Source organism: Kwoniella shandongensis, chromosome 11 (genome assembly GCF_008629635.2).
Source record: "Kwoniella shandongensis chromosome 11, complete sequence".
Lineage (NCBI taxonomy): Eukaryota > Fungi > Basidiomycota > Tremellomycetes > Tremellales > Cryptococcaceae > Kwoniella > Kwoniella shandongensis.
The window spans coordinates 955,970-969,902 of record NC_089297.1 but is presented as its reverse complement, the minus strand read 5'-3'; the positions used below and the strand labels follow the sequence as shown (position 1 = coordinate 969,902).

The 13,933-nt window shown below is 51.3% G+C and overlaps 4 protein-coding genes across 4 annotated transcripts; 3 read left to right on the top strand and 1 right to left on the bottom strand.

Annotated features, from left to right (window-relative positions):
- Nucleotides 1-943: 943 nt before the first annotated feature.
- CI109_106220 (phenylalanine-tRNA ligase, alpha subunit) lies at nucleotides 944-3,325 on the top strand (the record flags this gene model as incomplete). The annotated part of the gene is made up of 12 exons (XM_032004981.1): nucleotides 944-1,117; nucleotides 1,217-1,366; nucleotides 1,470-1,562; nucleotides 1,641-1,759; nucleotides 1,859-1,951; nucleotides 2,030-2,158; nucleotides 2,217-2,332; nucleotides 2,398-2,632; nucleotides 2,698-2,789; nucleotides 2,856-2,932; nucleotides 2,994-3,053; nucleotides 3,125-3,325. 12 exons carry the CDS (start codon nucleotides 944-946, stop codon nucleotides 3,323-3,325), a joined length of 1,539 nt encoding a protein of 512 aa, XP_031860780.1.
- Nucleotides 3,326-3,697: 372 nt separating this feature from the next.
- On the top strand, nucleotides 3,698-6,312 carry CI109_106219 (uncharacterized protein; the record flags this gene model as incomplete). The annotated part of the gene is made up of 13 exons (XM_032004980.1): nucleotides 3,698-4,097; nucleotides 4,186-4,520; nucleotides 4,618-4,645; nucleotides 4,707-4,718; nucleotides 4,787-4,796; nucleotides 4,856-4,998; nucleotides 5,068-5,187; nucleotides 5,277-5,320; nucleotides 5,386-5,529; nucleotides 5,589-5,732; nucleotides 5,841-5,943; nucleotides 6,020-6,141; nucleotides 6,223-6,312. The coding sequence occupies 13 exons, from the start codon at nucleotides 3,698-3,700 to the stop codon at nucleotides 6,310-6,312; spliced, it is 1,695 nt and encodes a 564-aa protein (XP_031860779.1).
- Nucleotides 6,313-6,568: 256 nt separating this feature from the next.
- On the bottom strand, nucleotides 6,569-8,539 carry CI109_106218 (uncharacterized protein; the record flags this gene model as incomplete). The annotated part of the gene is made up of 5 exons (XM_032004979.1): nucleotides 6,569-7,064; nucleotides 7,135-7,589; nucleotides 7,648-8,019; nucleotides 8,084-8,157; nucleotides 8,209-8,539. 5 exons carry the CDS (start codon nucleotides 8,537-8,539, stop codon nucleotides 6,569-6,571), a joined length of 1,728 nt encoding a protein of 575 aa, XP_031860778.1.
- Nucleotides 8,540-8,950: 411 nt separating this feature from the next.
- Nucleotides 8,951-13,803, top strand: CI109_106217 (uncharacterized protein; the record flags this gene model as incomplete). The annotated part of the gene is made up of 11 exons (XM_065967800.1): nucleotides 8,951-9,174; nucleotides 9,245-9,364; nucleotides 9,424-9,535; nucleotides 9,586-9,879; nucleotides 9,934-10,020; nucleotides 10,111-10,191; nucleotides 10,262-13,235; nucleotides 13,293-13,387; nucleotides 13,449-13,566; nucleotides 13,630-13,715; nucleotides 13,768-13,803. The coding sequence occupies 11 exons, from the start codon at nucleotides 8,951-8,953 to the stop codon at nucleotides 13,801-13,803; spliced, it is 4,227 nt and encodes a 1,408-aa protein (XP_065823872.1).
- Nucleotides 13,804-13,933: the final 130 nt, after the last annotated feature.

The window sequence follows — 13,933 nt, the reverse complement described above, 5'->3', positions numbered from 1 at the left end:
AATGAAGAAAGGAAAAGAAAAGAGATAGGAAAGAAAGAATGATTCTCCCTCCTTATGTACCTATTCAGAAGCAGAAGACAACTGGGCTGCATCATGTTTCTAACCAGTAGCAAGAATCCCTCACAACTTGCTGGAGGGCTGGATGGAGGCAGAATGAGTAAGCCATGCATGTGATTTGAGAATGGACCAAGAACAAGGAGAGAATTATGTGACCCGTGCCTGGCTGGACGGATTGATGATATCTGTCCAAAATAGGAAAAGAGAACAATTTGGCATCTAGGAACGAGAGAAGTCGACGTTGAGCGGTGAACAGCGACCATCTCAGATTTGTGTGGCATACCTATTTCAACGGTATGAACGAGATTGAAGTATGCATGCTCTGATCTTTGCGAGTTCAGAAAGTACAGCGATGTTTGCATGTGATTGTATAAGGTAACGCAGCTTCCTAAATCGCTGAGGCGACGCGCACGACCGCAGCTCGCTAGACTCCGCTACGCCCAGCGTTTTCAAATTGGGAACCGTCGTACCGATTTATGGAGTGTGTCTCCAGCGAGAGCGGCAAACACACGTCGAGAGAGTCTTTACACGATCATGATTGTGCACAGGTCGTACAGGACCTCTTCGAACAGACTCACGATCTGGACACATCCGGGTGACGAACATGGTGTAGTTGCTTAACTACTGCCCGCTTTTCGACAGAGGAGGGCGTGTGATGTTGAGGCGCGCCTAACTCCGTTGAGTCGGCGAGGATCCGACTTTCAAAGTGTCAACGAAATGTTCAATTCAAACGGTGGTTGTGCGCAGAGCAATACCATTCTAAGAGTTCTCCTCAACATCTATTTTCCCGCTTCATAGCATAGCAACACTTACGAAAGCTGTACAAACTCGAAGACAGCGCTTTCGACCATCTACAATTGACATATCATCACTTCGTTGTTTCGAAATGTCGCTTCCTACACCTGAATCCCTTCAACCTCTGATCCTTCAGACTCTCGCTTCGTCCCCAGATGGCAAGATCCCTGATACTCGAGAACTGTCCTTCAATGGAACGTCTTTGAGCAGTACAGAGGCTCAGAGTGTGGTCAGAGCTGTACTCGACAGTCTTGCGAGCAAGGAGGTGAGTTGGAGACAAGTTTGGCTATATCCAACTTGTCGCTGTGCGAACGATTGCAAACGAGACACTGGTCGCTGATATGACGTTATTGTATTTGATTAGATGGTCGAGTACAAGCAGATCACAACGACTACATACGGCTTGACTGAGGAAGGAGAGATCATCGCTGCAAACGGATCTCACGAGTTCAGAGTGTGGCAAGCTTTGCCCGTCAAGGGTGCAGGTGAACCTATTGGCTTGCCAGATTTGAGCGTGAGTTAAAGGCCCTGCCTGCACTTCAGCTTCATGAGCGGGATCTACCACCACGATCTTCGCTTTCTCCGTCTAATGAGCTGTACTGATCTACTGTCTGCAGAAACTCATTGGAGCGGACATCGCCAAAGTTGGACAACAAAGAGCTTTCAGAAACAAGTGGATAGCGAAGGATGGAGCTGGTTTCGTCCGAGCGGTGAGTCTGGATTTCTCCTCCCTCTCGGAAAATCAATGCGCGAGTAAACAGTACACTGATGCTAATCGACTTGTGCAGGTCGAAGCACCTTCAGATGAGACTGCCGACCAGGTCAAGGAGATCAAGGAGAAGGGTGACCATTCACGTGGAGAAGCTATTACCAAGGAGTTGCAAAAGAGAAAGTTGATTCAACCTAGGTGAGCTTCACCGGAGGTCCCCATGGATATGACTACAGGAGAGGAAGCTCTTGGGGACGACATGTGTGATAGGAACGAACTGACGGTTCTGCGACACAGAAAACACATTCACTACACTGTCTCCAAGGGATCCCAATTCTCAACGGAAGTGAAGCAACTCGAGACTGATCTCACTGTCGAGATGCTCCAATCGTACGTTGTTCTCGCTTGAGCTGCGACTTGAGCCTCCCGGTGGGGACGAGCATGCTGACAGCCTGTCCATCACTACAGAGGAGCATGGAAGGACGCTTCGTTCAAGCAATACAACTTTGCCGCTGCTGGACAACCGACAGATGGAGGTGCTTTACACCCTTTGCTGAAAGTCCGAGAGGAGTTCAGAAACATCTTCTTCGACATGGGGTAAGCTGGTATTTTCTGTTCAGTACACTAAGGGAGATAGCTGATGATGCCCGGCCAGGTTCACTGAGATGCCTACTAACCGTTTCGTTGAGTCTGCGTTCTGGAACTTCGACGCCATGTTCGTCCCTCAACAACATCCTGCTAGAGAGATGCAGGATACCTTCTACGTCAAAGGTATGTTCGATACAGTCGATTGTCACAAAATACCGAACATAATCGTTAACCTAATATCGCTTTAGATCCTGTCAAGGCTCTTAGACCCGACCCCGAGTACTACGAACGAGTACGAAAAGTTCACGAAGAGGGAGGTTACGGATCTATCGGTTACCGAGCGCCTTTCAACAGAGATGAGAGCGAAAAGTTATTGTTGAGAACACATACAACCGCCGTTTCTACCGATATGCTTTACAAACTGGCCAATCAGGAGGGAGGCTTCAAGCCTGCGAAGATGTACTCCATTGACCGAGTGTTCAGGTGAGTCTTGGCTTATCTTTAGCTTGTTAGCCTCAAGACGACCGAGCTGACGGTAAAGTGTACAGAAATGAAACCGCCGATGCTACCCATTTGGCAGAATTCCACCAGGTTGAGGGTGTTGTTGCCGACTACAATATCACATTGGGCAACTTGATTGGTAAGCCGTCTTCTGTAACTTCGAAGTCGACCAGAACAAACGGCTGATTCGCTTCCCCGATGACAGCTTTCATGCAGGAGTTCTTCTCAAAGACAGGTAACCACAAGTTGAGGTTCAAGCCTGCGTACAACCCTTACACCGAGGTGAGCAACGCCTCAGGTCACGAACACCTCGAGAAGCCAAGCTGACAACAGGGTTTTCTAGCCCAGTATGGAGGTCTTCTCTTGGCATGAGGGATTGGGCAAGTGGATCGAGATTGCCAACGTGAGTGTTTGCTGCACGTAGAGTACAGAAGACAGAATATTGACTCAGTTTCCCTCTTCTTCCCTGTATAGTCTGGTATCTTCCGACCGGAAATGCTTGAACCGATGGGTCTCCCCAAGGGTGTCCGAGTGTTAGGATGGGGTATGTCATTGGAACGACCGACCATGATCAAATACAAGATCTCAGATATCCGAACATTGGTCGGCCACAAGACGGATCTGGATCAAGTGAAGAAGAGACCTGCGGTGCGATTGGAGAAGGGTGATGATTAAGGGTGTGTTCGGGCCATGCATCGGGTTGGTAGAGGTAGATAGGCATACATGTAGATGTTATCCTTGCGATAAGCTGCTAGTGAGCGAAGGAGCAGGGTATCACGTAAGCCGAAGAAGAAGAAGAAGCTGAATGGAAGAAGATCGTCTTCTGAGAAACCTTATTATGATACGCTTTTGGTTTCCCCGCATTCCGTCGCGTGAATCTGGTAATACCCCGCGCGCTGGTGGAGAACGTTGTCATTTAAAGTCAAGAGCATACATACTGGTTTCGTGTTTCTCCCCCAGATATCTGATATCGCTCTGTTAAACCTGACGTGATCACAATCGTTGTCTTTCTGGTTGATCAAGCTGCTCCTGACAGACTTCTCCACCATGCCGCCTGTATCGCAGCGAACCTTGATCAAAACATCGATAGGATGTCTGGCTTTCACCATCCTCCTAATCTTCTCCCCTTCTTCCTCCTCGTCGTCCAGATCCCATTCCTCCGACGACTCTGACTCGGCGGTTCAATATGTGACGACGACGTCTAACAACAAAGGATATGGTAAATGGCTGTTTGGTCCTGAACCAGAAGAGTCGGACGAAGGTTCGGACCATGATAATTTAGGAGGTAAAGGATGGTGGGGTGGAGGTGTCACGAATTGGATAGGAGGTTGGAGGAAGGATGGCGTAGTAGGGAATGGTGCGAGTGGTAGTGCCCTGAGAGAAGGAGAAGGAGAAGATGGATGGGTGGATTTTGGGACGGGTATGCCAACTACGACGTATGATGGTGGTGAGTTGTCTGCCCTGTTCTTGACGACAGCCAGGTCGTAAGACTTGGTCCGTTATGAGCTGAAAGCTGAAACATAATCTGTACTCAGGTCTACCAGGTTATCAAGTCTTCTCAAACCTCTACCTTACCGGCTCCTCGCTTCTATTCGTCCAGCCTCCCGAGAACCTAGAACTTGAGCTCGAAAGGCTAGACGACCCAGAATCAGAGGGCGAGACAGAACAAGAACTAGCATTGGACCAAAGACCGATCTTACACGAATCAGAAGCGGTTGCGGGCGGTTCGAAGACGATACCAGAGACCAAATTTGTGGTTTCGAGTGATAAAAGGGGATCAGATGCAGGGGAAGATAGGTGGAGGGTCGAATCGTATGATGTTGGAAGAGAAGAGTTGGGAGAAAGAGGATATAAACTGGGCGGCGTTACGGTGAGTTATTCTTGCCTGTAGCCTGATAGAGAGAAAGTCAGAGACCTACGGTCGCTAGTGACTGGGATCGTAAGACTGTAAGCTGATGTTCACGTAGTACATCTTTAATGACGGTCCTGGACCTAGTGAGACCTATCGATGCACCTTGCTGAGAGCCAGAGCTGACCATGGTACCAACAATGACAGCCGGATATCTAGGTGAGCTATTCTGCATTCCCTTCCTATGCAATGCGGATGATTGTAGCTGACAAATGTAACGCACACAGTCTACTTCAGGTCAGTGTGTCCATAAGAGATACTCCTTGTCTCCAAACACAGATCTGACACCTCTACAGACATTTTGTGATTGAAGCATTCTTGGGTGCGACTCGAGTGCTCGCTTCTACTTTGTCACCTGGCAGCTTGGTCCCCACCCCCAAGAGAGTCTGGTTCCCTCGATGTGGATCAGATCCAAGCTGGAGGGATGACCGAGGTGACAGTAAGTTGCTGATACCTCGCGGACAGCGTTCAAAGTGGGTCAAGATGATCGCTAAATGTCGTTCCACAGATGTTTGGTTCTTGACCCACGCATTGCCGTCGGCCACTATCGAAGATGCGAGCGGTTGGGCGGATCGTAATACCGCTGGTCTGCCGATACTCCTCGAGAAAGTTGTCATCATAGATCGGTGTGAGTGTCTTCTTCATTAGTTCAGTCCTTTTGCTGTGTCAGGTCAAGTATGACGTCCCGCGACCGCGATTGCTGAACTGACCAAGCAGGGGCATCACATGCCGCGAACGGAGAAGTTGGCAAATGGGGCAAGGTAAGCTTCCGACTTGTCTCTCCAACCGTACCAGAAGTCTAAGCTGACCGGCTCATGACTCAAAGATGAACGCCCTCATACCTACAGTATCTGCCGCGCAAGGCTTTTGGGAGCAATTCAGGGCCAACACGATGAGATCTCTGGGTGTCGACGGAAAATCAGATACGGGATCAAGAGGACTTCCCGTTGTCGTATACGTCGATAGGCAGGTGAGTTACAAGGTTCAGCAGTCCATCGAACAACGCTGACATAGTGTGCTGCAAAATAGAAGGAGAACCCTAAGATGAAAGAAGCCGATCATAATTCGCTCGTAGAAGCTCTAATGAGCTTGACGAATATCGCCGAGGTTCATGTGGCCAAGTTGGCCTCGATGAGTAAGGCTAGACAAGTGGAATTGGTGGGTAGAGCGCAAGTAAGTGGAGAGGTCGTGCCGGCTATGACCCAATCGACGAGACGCTCGTGGCGAGAAAGCTAATAAGGCTTGACTAAGGATGAGTGATGCTGATGAGTCTTGTTGCAGGTCGTGATCAGTTTGCATGGTGACGAGCTCTTCACGGCCCTGTGGATGCCAGCGACAGAAAGCTCGACAGTCATAGAGATCTTTGAGGATGGTGGATTCGAGCGTGAGTGGTGCCTCACTTACCGTTCTAAAACGAAATATGTAGGATCGAGCGAGGATACTGACGATTGGCATCACAGGAGACTTCCAATTGCTCGCTACGACTTTGAATCACGACTACATAGCTGTTCAAAACGACCATGTCCTCACCGAAGAGAAATGGCGCGAGCTGGGGACTGCCAAGGGTGAAGAGAAAGCTAAGGTGTGTACGAGTTTCTGCGAGATTCAACATCAATCGTTGAGGGGAACAGTGAACTAATAACAACGTTTTGAATGGATGCAGGGCGAGATTAGTGTCAACTCTGAATTCGTAGTGAGAATTGTGGAGGATCTTTTGACTGTGCAAAGTGAAGGAGGGGTTGAAGGTATTTAGATTTTGGATAGTCGGGTTTATTTGGGTTATAGATATGATGATGTATATCATAGAGTTGCTAGATTAGAAGTCTCACCGCTTCGGTCGATCTAACAGCTAATTAGCGAACGTTAGGGGTCGCACAGCGGCCCGAACTATTAGATCTCTCTTTCGACACTTCGTATGCACATATGTGCTCGACAAGTCAAAGCAAGCATATCTATGAGTTACATGAACAAAGCCGACATACGGGGTAATCTCAGCGCGTCTAAGCTATCTAGATGAGCATGGCTCTCCCTTCATCGTCCAAATCCAATCTCGCCACCAAGACACCGTTCTTCGCCTCCTTATCTCTGATCCATCTGCCCAATCTCGGTTCCTGCGCAACAGTCGCAACCAACACGATCTCGGCTTTGGCCTTCTTCGTCTGTGCCTCATCTTCTGCGTCGTCGGAGGGCACAGCCAACGCCTCTGCCGAAATTGTTCCAGCGGGCAATGAGAGGATCTGCAATGAGTTGACGAAGCCCCGTGCCGGGATTGTGGTGGGAGCAGGGGAGAACGACTTGAGAGACGGGTCCAGAGTCCATAATCTGATCTGACCATCGTGGGATCCCGACGCGAAGAGGTTTGACCCTCGCAAGGAGGCGAGAGAAGTGATCCATCGAGCGCCGGTAAGTGAGTTATCAGGGGAAGCGACGAGATCGGTGGTGCCATGTGCGAAAGCTTGGGTGAATATTGGCTTCTTCTTGCCAATGTGCCAGAGAGAGATCGAACTGATTGCCGCGCACACATGATCAGCTCTGGAGTATTTCGAGTTGAGAGGGATTTGGTCTTGTAACTCACCCGCTATCACCGCCTGAGACGAAATGTTGTTCGTCAAGCATACAAACGCAATCTATTGATCCTTCCACAAATTCTTTACCCTTCCCTTTCCTATTAACCTTGGGTTGGTCTTCCGCGTTCGCACCAGCGCCCTCGGGCTCGGTCCAACCACCACCTAATCTCTCTTTCCTCTCTTCTGCCATTAAACCACGTTGGCTCTCCCTTGTCTTACCGCCACCACGGAAGACGAGCTGTACTTCTTCCTCCACTTTCCACCATCGACATGTACGATCTCGCGAGCCGGCGGTGACGGCCAGTGTGGGTTTGAGTGACGACACGGACGAGATGGAGTCTTGATGACCGAAGAAAGTGTCGATAACGGAGAGCGTTGCGAGGGAATGCAGAGCGAGATGTCGGGATAGAGAAGCAGATAGGATGTGGTGAGATGGGTTGTTCAAAGGTGACAAGGCGATGGACTATACATAAAATCAAAGTCAGAACAATTCGGTACGAGCGAGGGGAGGTTTGACTCACTGTGACTGCATCCTTGTGACCTCTCAAACCCGACACCCATCTTGGCTCGTCTCCTGAGACATCCCAAACACCAATGATCTTATCCCTACCGCCTGAGACCAACCACTTCCCATCTTCACTCGAGGCGAGACAAAGAATCTCTCCAACGTGTCCACCTTCCGCATTTGCTTGAGCGTGACCGAACGGTTTCCCAGCTTTGCGCAGGGTGGACGTAGAATGTCGAATGATGGATCCTCGTTTCGTTGCGGTGAAGATGAATTTCGGAGTGAAAGTTGATGCGGTAGGTAGATGTGAAGGGGTGGTGAGGAAGTGGGAGGTAGTTGATTTGACGTGGTCGGCAATCAAGAGATGGATACGACCGTGCGCTTCGGCCTAAACGACAGACAACAGGATGTCAGCTGTTTAATCTCCCAAGGGAACTAGCTAGCGGACTCACCACATCTTTCTGCAGCCGGGAAGCAATGAGTTCTCTGTCGATCTCCGCTGCATCGTAGTCTTGCTCCGCGTTCGCTGCAGACAAATGTCAGACATCGTTTGACCAACTTCACTTTCCGCACTCACCAGCTTCAACCTCATCTCGGACCTTTGCCAAATAACCCTTTGCCAACCTCACTCTCTTCTCTGCTGCTGTCTCATTCTCGTCGATATACTCTTCATCGCTCAAATCCACATCCTCTCTTCCCTTTCTGAAATCCATCGAATCGAGATCGACGGCCCCATCTTCGCCCTCTGCTCCGGAGGAAAGTTCTTCATCTCGTTCTGCGACATGTTTCGATTTTGTCTTTTGACCTTTACCATATGGCTGAGGTCGAGTTCTCTCTCTGTTGGTAGAAGGACCGGATCGGTTCGGTCTCTTCCTCTTCTTGTCAGACTGAAAGAAAGGGTCGGGCATCGTAGTGTGTAGTGTGCTTTTTGTAAGTGAAAGTGTGATGATATACTATTGAAGTTGATGCAAAGACATGCACTGATTGATTGAAGCAGACCTGCTCGCAAAAAGTCGAAAGATGCCACGTGAACGGGTGGAGGTAGTATCATTTAGGCGCGAGAGACTCGGTCAACCACAACCTCCTATCGTTGAGACAAAAAGGCGCGCGAACTACTGGCTATTCTCGCTGCGCCACGTCTCGTCCTCTCGCATCTCCTCGTCATACTTCACCACAGACAATACCCTTCTACCAACTATCCAATCTCACCCCCCCACACCCTTTTTCTACCACTCCCCTCCATCCTCCCTTTCTTTCCCTTTCCCTCTTATATCACGAGTTATCCAGGCGCCGAGCGCCATAATCACGACAGACACAAAATGGTGAAGCTCAAGGACATCTCACGTACCGCGACCTTCGCGTGGGATCAAGCCTCATCTTCTTCTCCACTTCTCGCGACTGGTGCAGTAGCCGGCGCTCTCGACGAGAGTTTTAGCAATGAGAGTCAGCTTGAGATCTGGGCACCTGATTTCGGGGACGCTCAAGGTCTGAGGTTGGGCGGGGAAGGTAATCCAGCTTTAGGCAGTATTACCGTCGGAAGTCGGTGCGTTCAGTTTCACTTGTTGGTGGTGATCATATGAATCGTAGCTCATGGTTCAAACTTTCATCGACAGATTCAACCGTCTTGCATGGTCATCCCCTTCGTCGACCCATTCCAAGAGCGTTCTCGCAGCTGGTATGGAAACCGGTGAAATCAATGTGTTTGATCCAGCAAAGATCATCTCGGGCGCAAGGTGAGTGAAGCTGAACTCCGGAGACCTGACCGCGTCTTGCTCACCCTATATATTCGTAGTGCCGACGAAGCTCGTATATTCAAGAGTGACAAGCATACCGGTCCCGTGCGAGGTCTTGACTTCAACCCCATTCAGAAGAACTTGATGCTGTCCGGAGCTGTCAACGCTGAAGTGGGTGCATCGTTTGATATGTCCCGGATTTATGGCTGACCCCTTCGCAGCTCTTCATCTACGACTTGAACAGCCCCAACAACGCCCCTATCCCTCCAGGACCCGTTTCTACGAAACTCGGCGAGATCACGTCGCTCCAATGGAACCCTACGGTATCTCGAGTTTTCGCCGCGTCGTCATCATCCGGGTTCACCTCGGTCTGGGATCTCAAAGCTGGAAAGGAGATTGTCAGCTTGCAATATGGTGGCGGTGCTGCAAAGGGTATGGAGACAGTTGGTGGTGTAGCTGGCCTTCAGATGGGCAAGCGAAGAGGAATGAGCGATGTCTGTTGGCACCCTGAGCAGGTGAGCTGTCCAGAAATGCTTCCAATACCCGAGTGCGTGACTGACTTCGCCTAGGCTACTCGACTTATCACTTCATCTGAAGACGACGAGTCCCCCATCATCATGCTTTGGGACCTGAGAAATACCAGAGCCCCCGAGAAGGTGAGTTTACAGTAGCTCGAATCGAGCTGACAACTTCAGATCTTGAGCGGTCACCACAAGGGTGTATTGTCCGTCTCTTGGTGTAAACAGGATGCCGATCTCCTCCTCTCGTGTGGCAAGGACAACCGTACATTGTGCTGGAACCCTCAGACTGGCGAAATCATTGGCGAGGTAAGTTCAGATTCTCAAGGACATTGCTTACAAGTCGTAGCTCCCACCAAGCAACGACTGGTCCTTCCAGACATCTTGGTGTCCCCGAAACCCCGATCTTCTCGCTACCGCCTCCTTCGACGGCCATATCGGTATCCACTCGTTGCAAACCACTAGCGTGCCTTCTCAACCTAGCGAAAAGCTCAGCGAGGAGGCCAGTGCCGATGACGTCTTCGGCGCTTTGGGCAACGAGGAAACTTCGGATGACACCGCAAACGTGCTTTCTCTCAAACAGCCTCCCAAATGGCTTCGTCGACCTGTATCTGCGACATTCGGTTTCAGCGGTCTTCTCGCCACCACTTCCAACCTCCCCGGGGCGTCAGGCAAACACCAGAGTGGTGTCGTCCACCTACGTACTGTTGTCACCGAACAAAGCGTTCTCGATCGTGCGACCGCTCTCGACGCTACCGCTGGCGAGAAGGAGAAACTTGCCGAGTTCTGCACAGGCAGAGCCTCAGGAGACGATGCCGCTTGGAAAGCCTTGAAGGCTCTCTTCAAGACGAATTCTCGAGAGGAGATTATCCAACTTCTTGGATTTTCCAAGGAGGAAGTCGCGAAGAAGGTGCAGGAAGCTATTGGCAAATATCCTTCTGTCACCGTTACCAGCGAAGAACCGGAGAAGCCTTCGACATCCGAGATCACCGATGAATCTAAAACTCCTACGGTCGAAAAGTCTTTGGAAAAGGCGCTCGAAGGCGTCTCAATGGACGATGCAGCGAGCACCAAGGGATCCGAGGCCGATGCTAATGACACTGCAGCCAAGAGCGAGAAGGGCTTGTTCGACGACGATGAGGCTCCTGGTACACCTGCCGCCGCCGCTGCGGCAGACTTCTTCTCTTCGATGTCTTCAGGTGCTCTTCGAAATCCTCAACTCGACAACATTATCCCACACAAGTCCGAGATTGGTGACTCCTCCGTTGCTGCAACCGTTGGAAGTCGTGCTTCGTCGATCCGAGATGAGGTCATCACGAAAGAGAATACTTTCCAAATTTACCCCGAGGGAGAGAGCGATGTCGATAAGCTTGTTACCCAAGCTCTCGTTTTAGGAGACTTCAAGTCTGCGGTCGACCTGTGCCTTGCATCTGAGCGATTCGCCGATGCCCTCCTGCTCGCTGTGAGAGGTGGTCCAGAATTGCTTCAATCAACTCAAAAGGCGTATTTCGCCCGTCGTACAACCTCTCTGCCTTTCCTCCGAGTCTTCCAGTCCATCGTCACGGAGGACCTCGTCGATATCGTTCAAAATGCCGATCTTGCCGAGTGGAAGGTCGCTTTCGTGGTCGTCTGCACATTCGCAAAGGACAGCGAGTTCAGTAACCTGGCTGAGCAACTTGGTCAACGACTACAGTTCAGGTGGAAGACTTTGGGTGGGTCAGACAGCCCAGAGGCAAAGGAGTCGGCAAAGATCGCTCGTCAAGATGCGACCTTGTGTTATCTCGCCGCGCGGAAGTTAGAGAAGGTCGTCGGAATCTGGGTTGATGAGATGGGTGAGGAAGAAGAGGCAGCGGACACAACGAGGTACACTGCCCATGCCCAAGCATTGCAGTCATTCATCGAGAAGGTCGCCGTCTTCAACGCTGCTACTGGCTACGTCGACGAAGATCTTCTGTCACCTACTGAGTCTGCTGCTGCGGCCGAAGCGGGTGCCAGGACCTACAAGCTTGCTTCGCTGTACGATCGATTCTACGAATACGCGGACCTGCTTGCCACGCAAGGTTTAATCGATATCGCCGCCAAGTACGTCAAGCTAACACCTTCAGACTACAAGGGCACTGGCGCTGCAGGGTCAGAGCTTGACAAGGCCAGGAACAGGCTCTTGACCGCGGCCGGTGCCTCTGGCGGCAACATCGCCACAAGCTCAGTCTTCGGTCAGCCTAGCAGCAAGCAAGCTGGTCCCTCGAGCTCGTATGCACCAACACAACAGAAAACCGCCTCCTACGCTCCCACACAGGCAGCGACGGGATACGGCGCTCAGACATCCTCATCTTACGCGCCCGCACAACCTTCAGCGCCATACGGTTCCGCTCCTTCCGCTTCGCAGAACGCTTACGGTGCTGCTCCCTCGTCGACACCATACCAACCTCCTTCCTCATCTAACGCTTACAACCCACCGGCGCAAAACTACGGGTACGGTGGTGATTCCAGTCATTATACCCCAGCTTCCACTTACCAACCTACATCTGGGTATGCGCCACCCAACGGCTACCGCCCTAACGACCCCCAACCGCAAGGTTACGGGGTGCCACCCGCGCAACAGGCATACGGTGCTCCTCAAGGTGTGATCCCTCCCCCTCCCAGAGTCGGACAAAGCAATGGACCGGACTCTTCCACTCCTCCTATCATTCCTGCAGCTCAGCGAAGGGATATCCCAGGATGGAACGATGCTCCTTCCATGGCTCCTCGACGACCGCAGAGTGCCGCCAACAAGGAGGCACCTCGACCTGCCGCCATCATGTCGCCTTTCGTCAATTTACCTAATGACCCTATGGCTTCGCAAGCTCCAGCAGGAATTTCAACACCTCCTACTCGGACCCCTCAGCCCGGTGTACTCCCACCTCCACCAAAGGGAGGTCCTCGACCTCCTTCAGCTGCTCCACCTCGAGCTGCGCCTCCTCCCTCTGCACTTCCTCAGCAGCACATCCGACCTCCATCTGCCAACGCTGGACCACCTCCTCCTGGTGTTAGACAGCCTCCACCTCGAGGAGGTCCGCCCCCGCCCGGAGTTATGGCAGGACCCCCACCTCCTCAGCGAGCTCTGTCCCCGTTAGGACCACAGGGTCGAGTCTCGTCGCCTCTCGCTGGTCAGATCCGACCTCCGCCTCAAACCCGACCATCTCAATTGAATGGCAGGTCGCCTCCTACACAGCATGCTCCGCAAGGGTCAAGATTAGCAGGTCCTCCACCGCCTGGACGGCAAGCTTCTGTTCCCCCTCAACCCCCTCAGCAGGTGAACTCGCCCCCTATACCAAAGGCAGCCACCCCGGCTCCTACTGTGAAGGCTAGTCATCGTGAGTGATGAATAAGTACTTGCGCCCGTCAATGGAACGAACTAATGATCTGTCCAGCTTCTGGGGACCGATCGCACATCCCCGAGGGCTCAAAACCCATCTTTGAGATCTTGTCCAACGAGTTGAATAGAGTGAAGCAGTCTAATTTACCTGTAAGCCTCGAGACATTATATGAAGTAAAGATCAGTGGCTGACTTGGATCACCTCTACCAGCCTCACCTCAAGCGGATTGTAGACGATACCGAGAGAAGGCTGAACATCCTCTTTGACGGACTGAATAACGAGACTGTACCCGCTCCGGCCGTCGGGATGATGAACAACATCGCGAAGGGTAAGTTTGTGCTTGAGTGTGACATCGTAACGCGGTGACTGATCAGGTATTGAAATTGCTCAGCGATCGCGGCGAGAGACCTGAACGCGGCTTTGTCAATGCATGTTCAGCTCTTGACTACCGCCGAGGGCGACATGACTTCTTGGGCGGTGAGCGATTTTGCGCTTCGAACAACGAATATATACTGACGCTTCCTTTTAGCCTGGAGTCAAGCAGCTTGTGAGATTGGGAGCATAAATCAGTATGAGCAAACTGGGAGGGATGAATGAATGAATGAATGATTGAACAAATATACAGTCTACAGTTTACGACGAGAATGAATTGTCTTTCTGCATCCAATGTGTGGTGTGGTGTGATGCCATAGCAA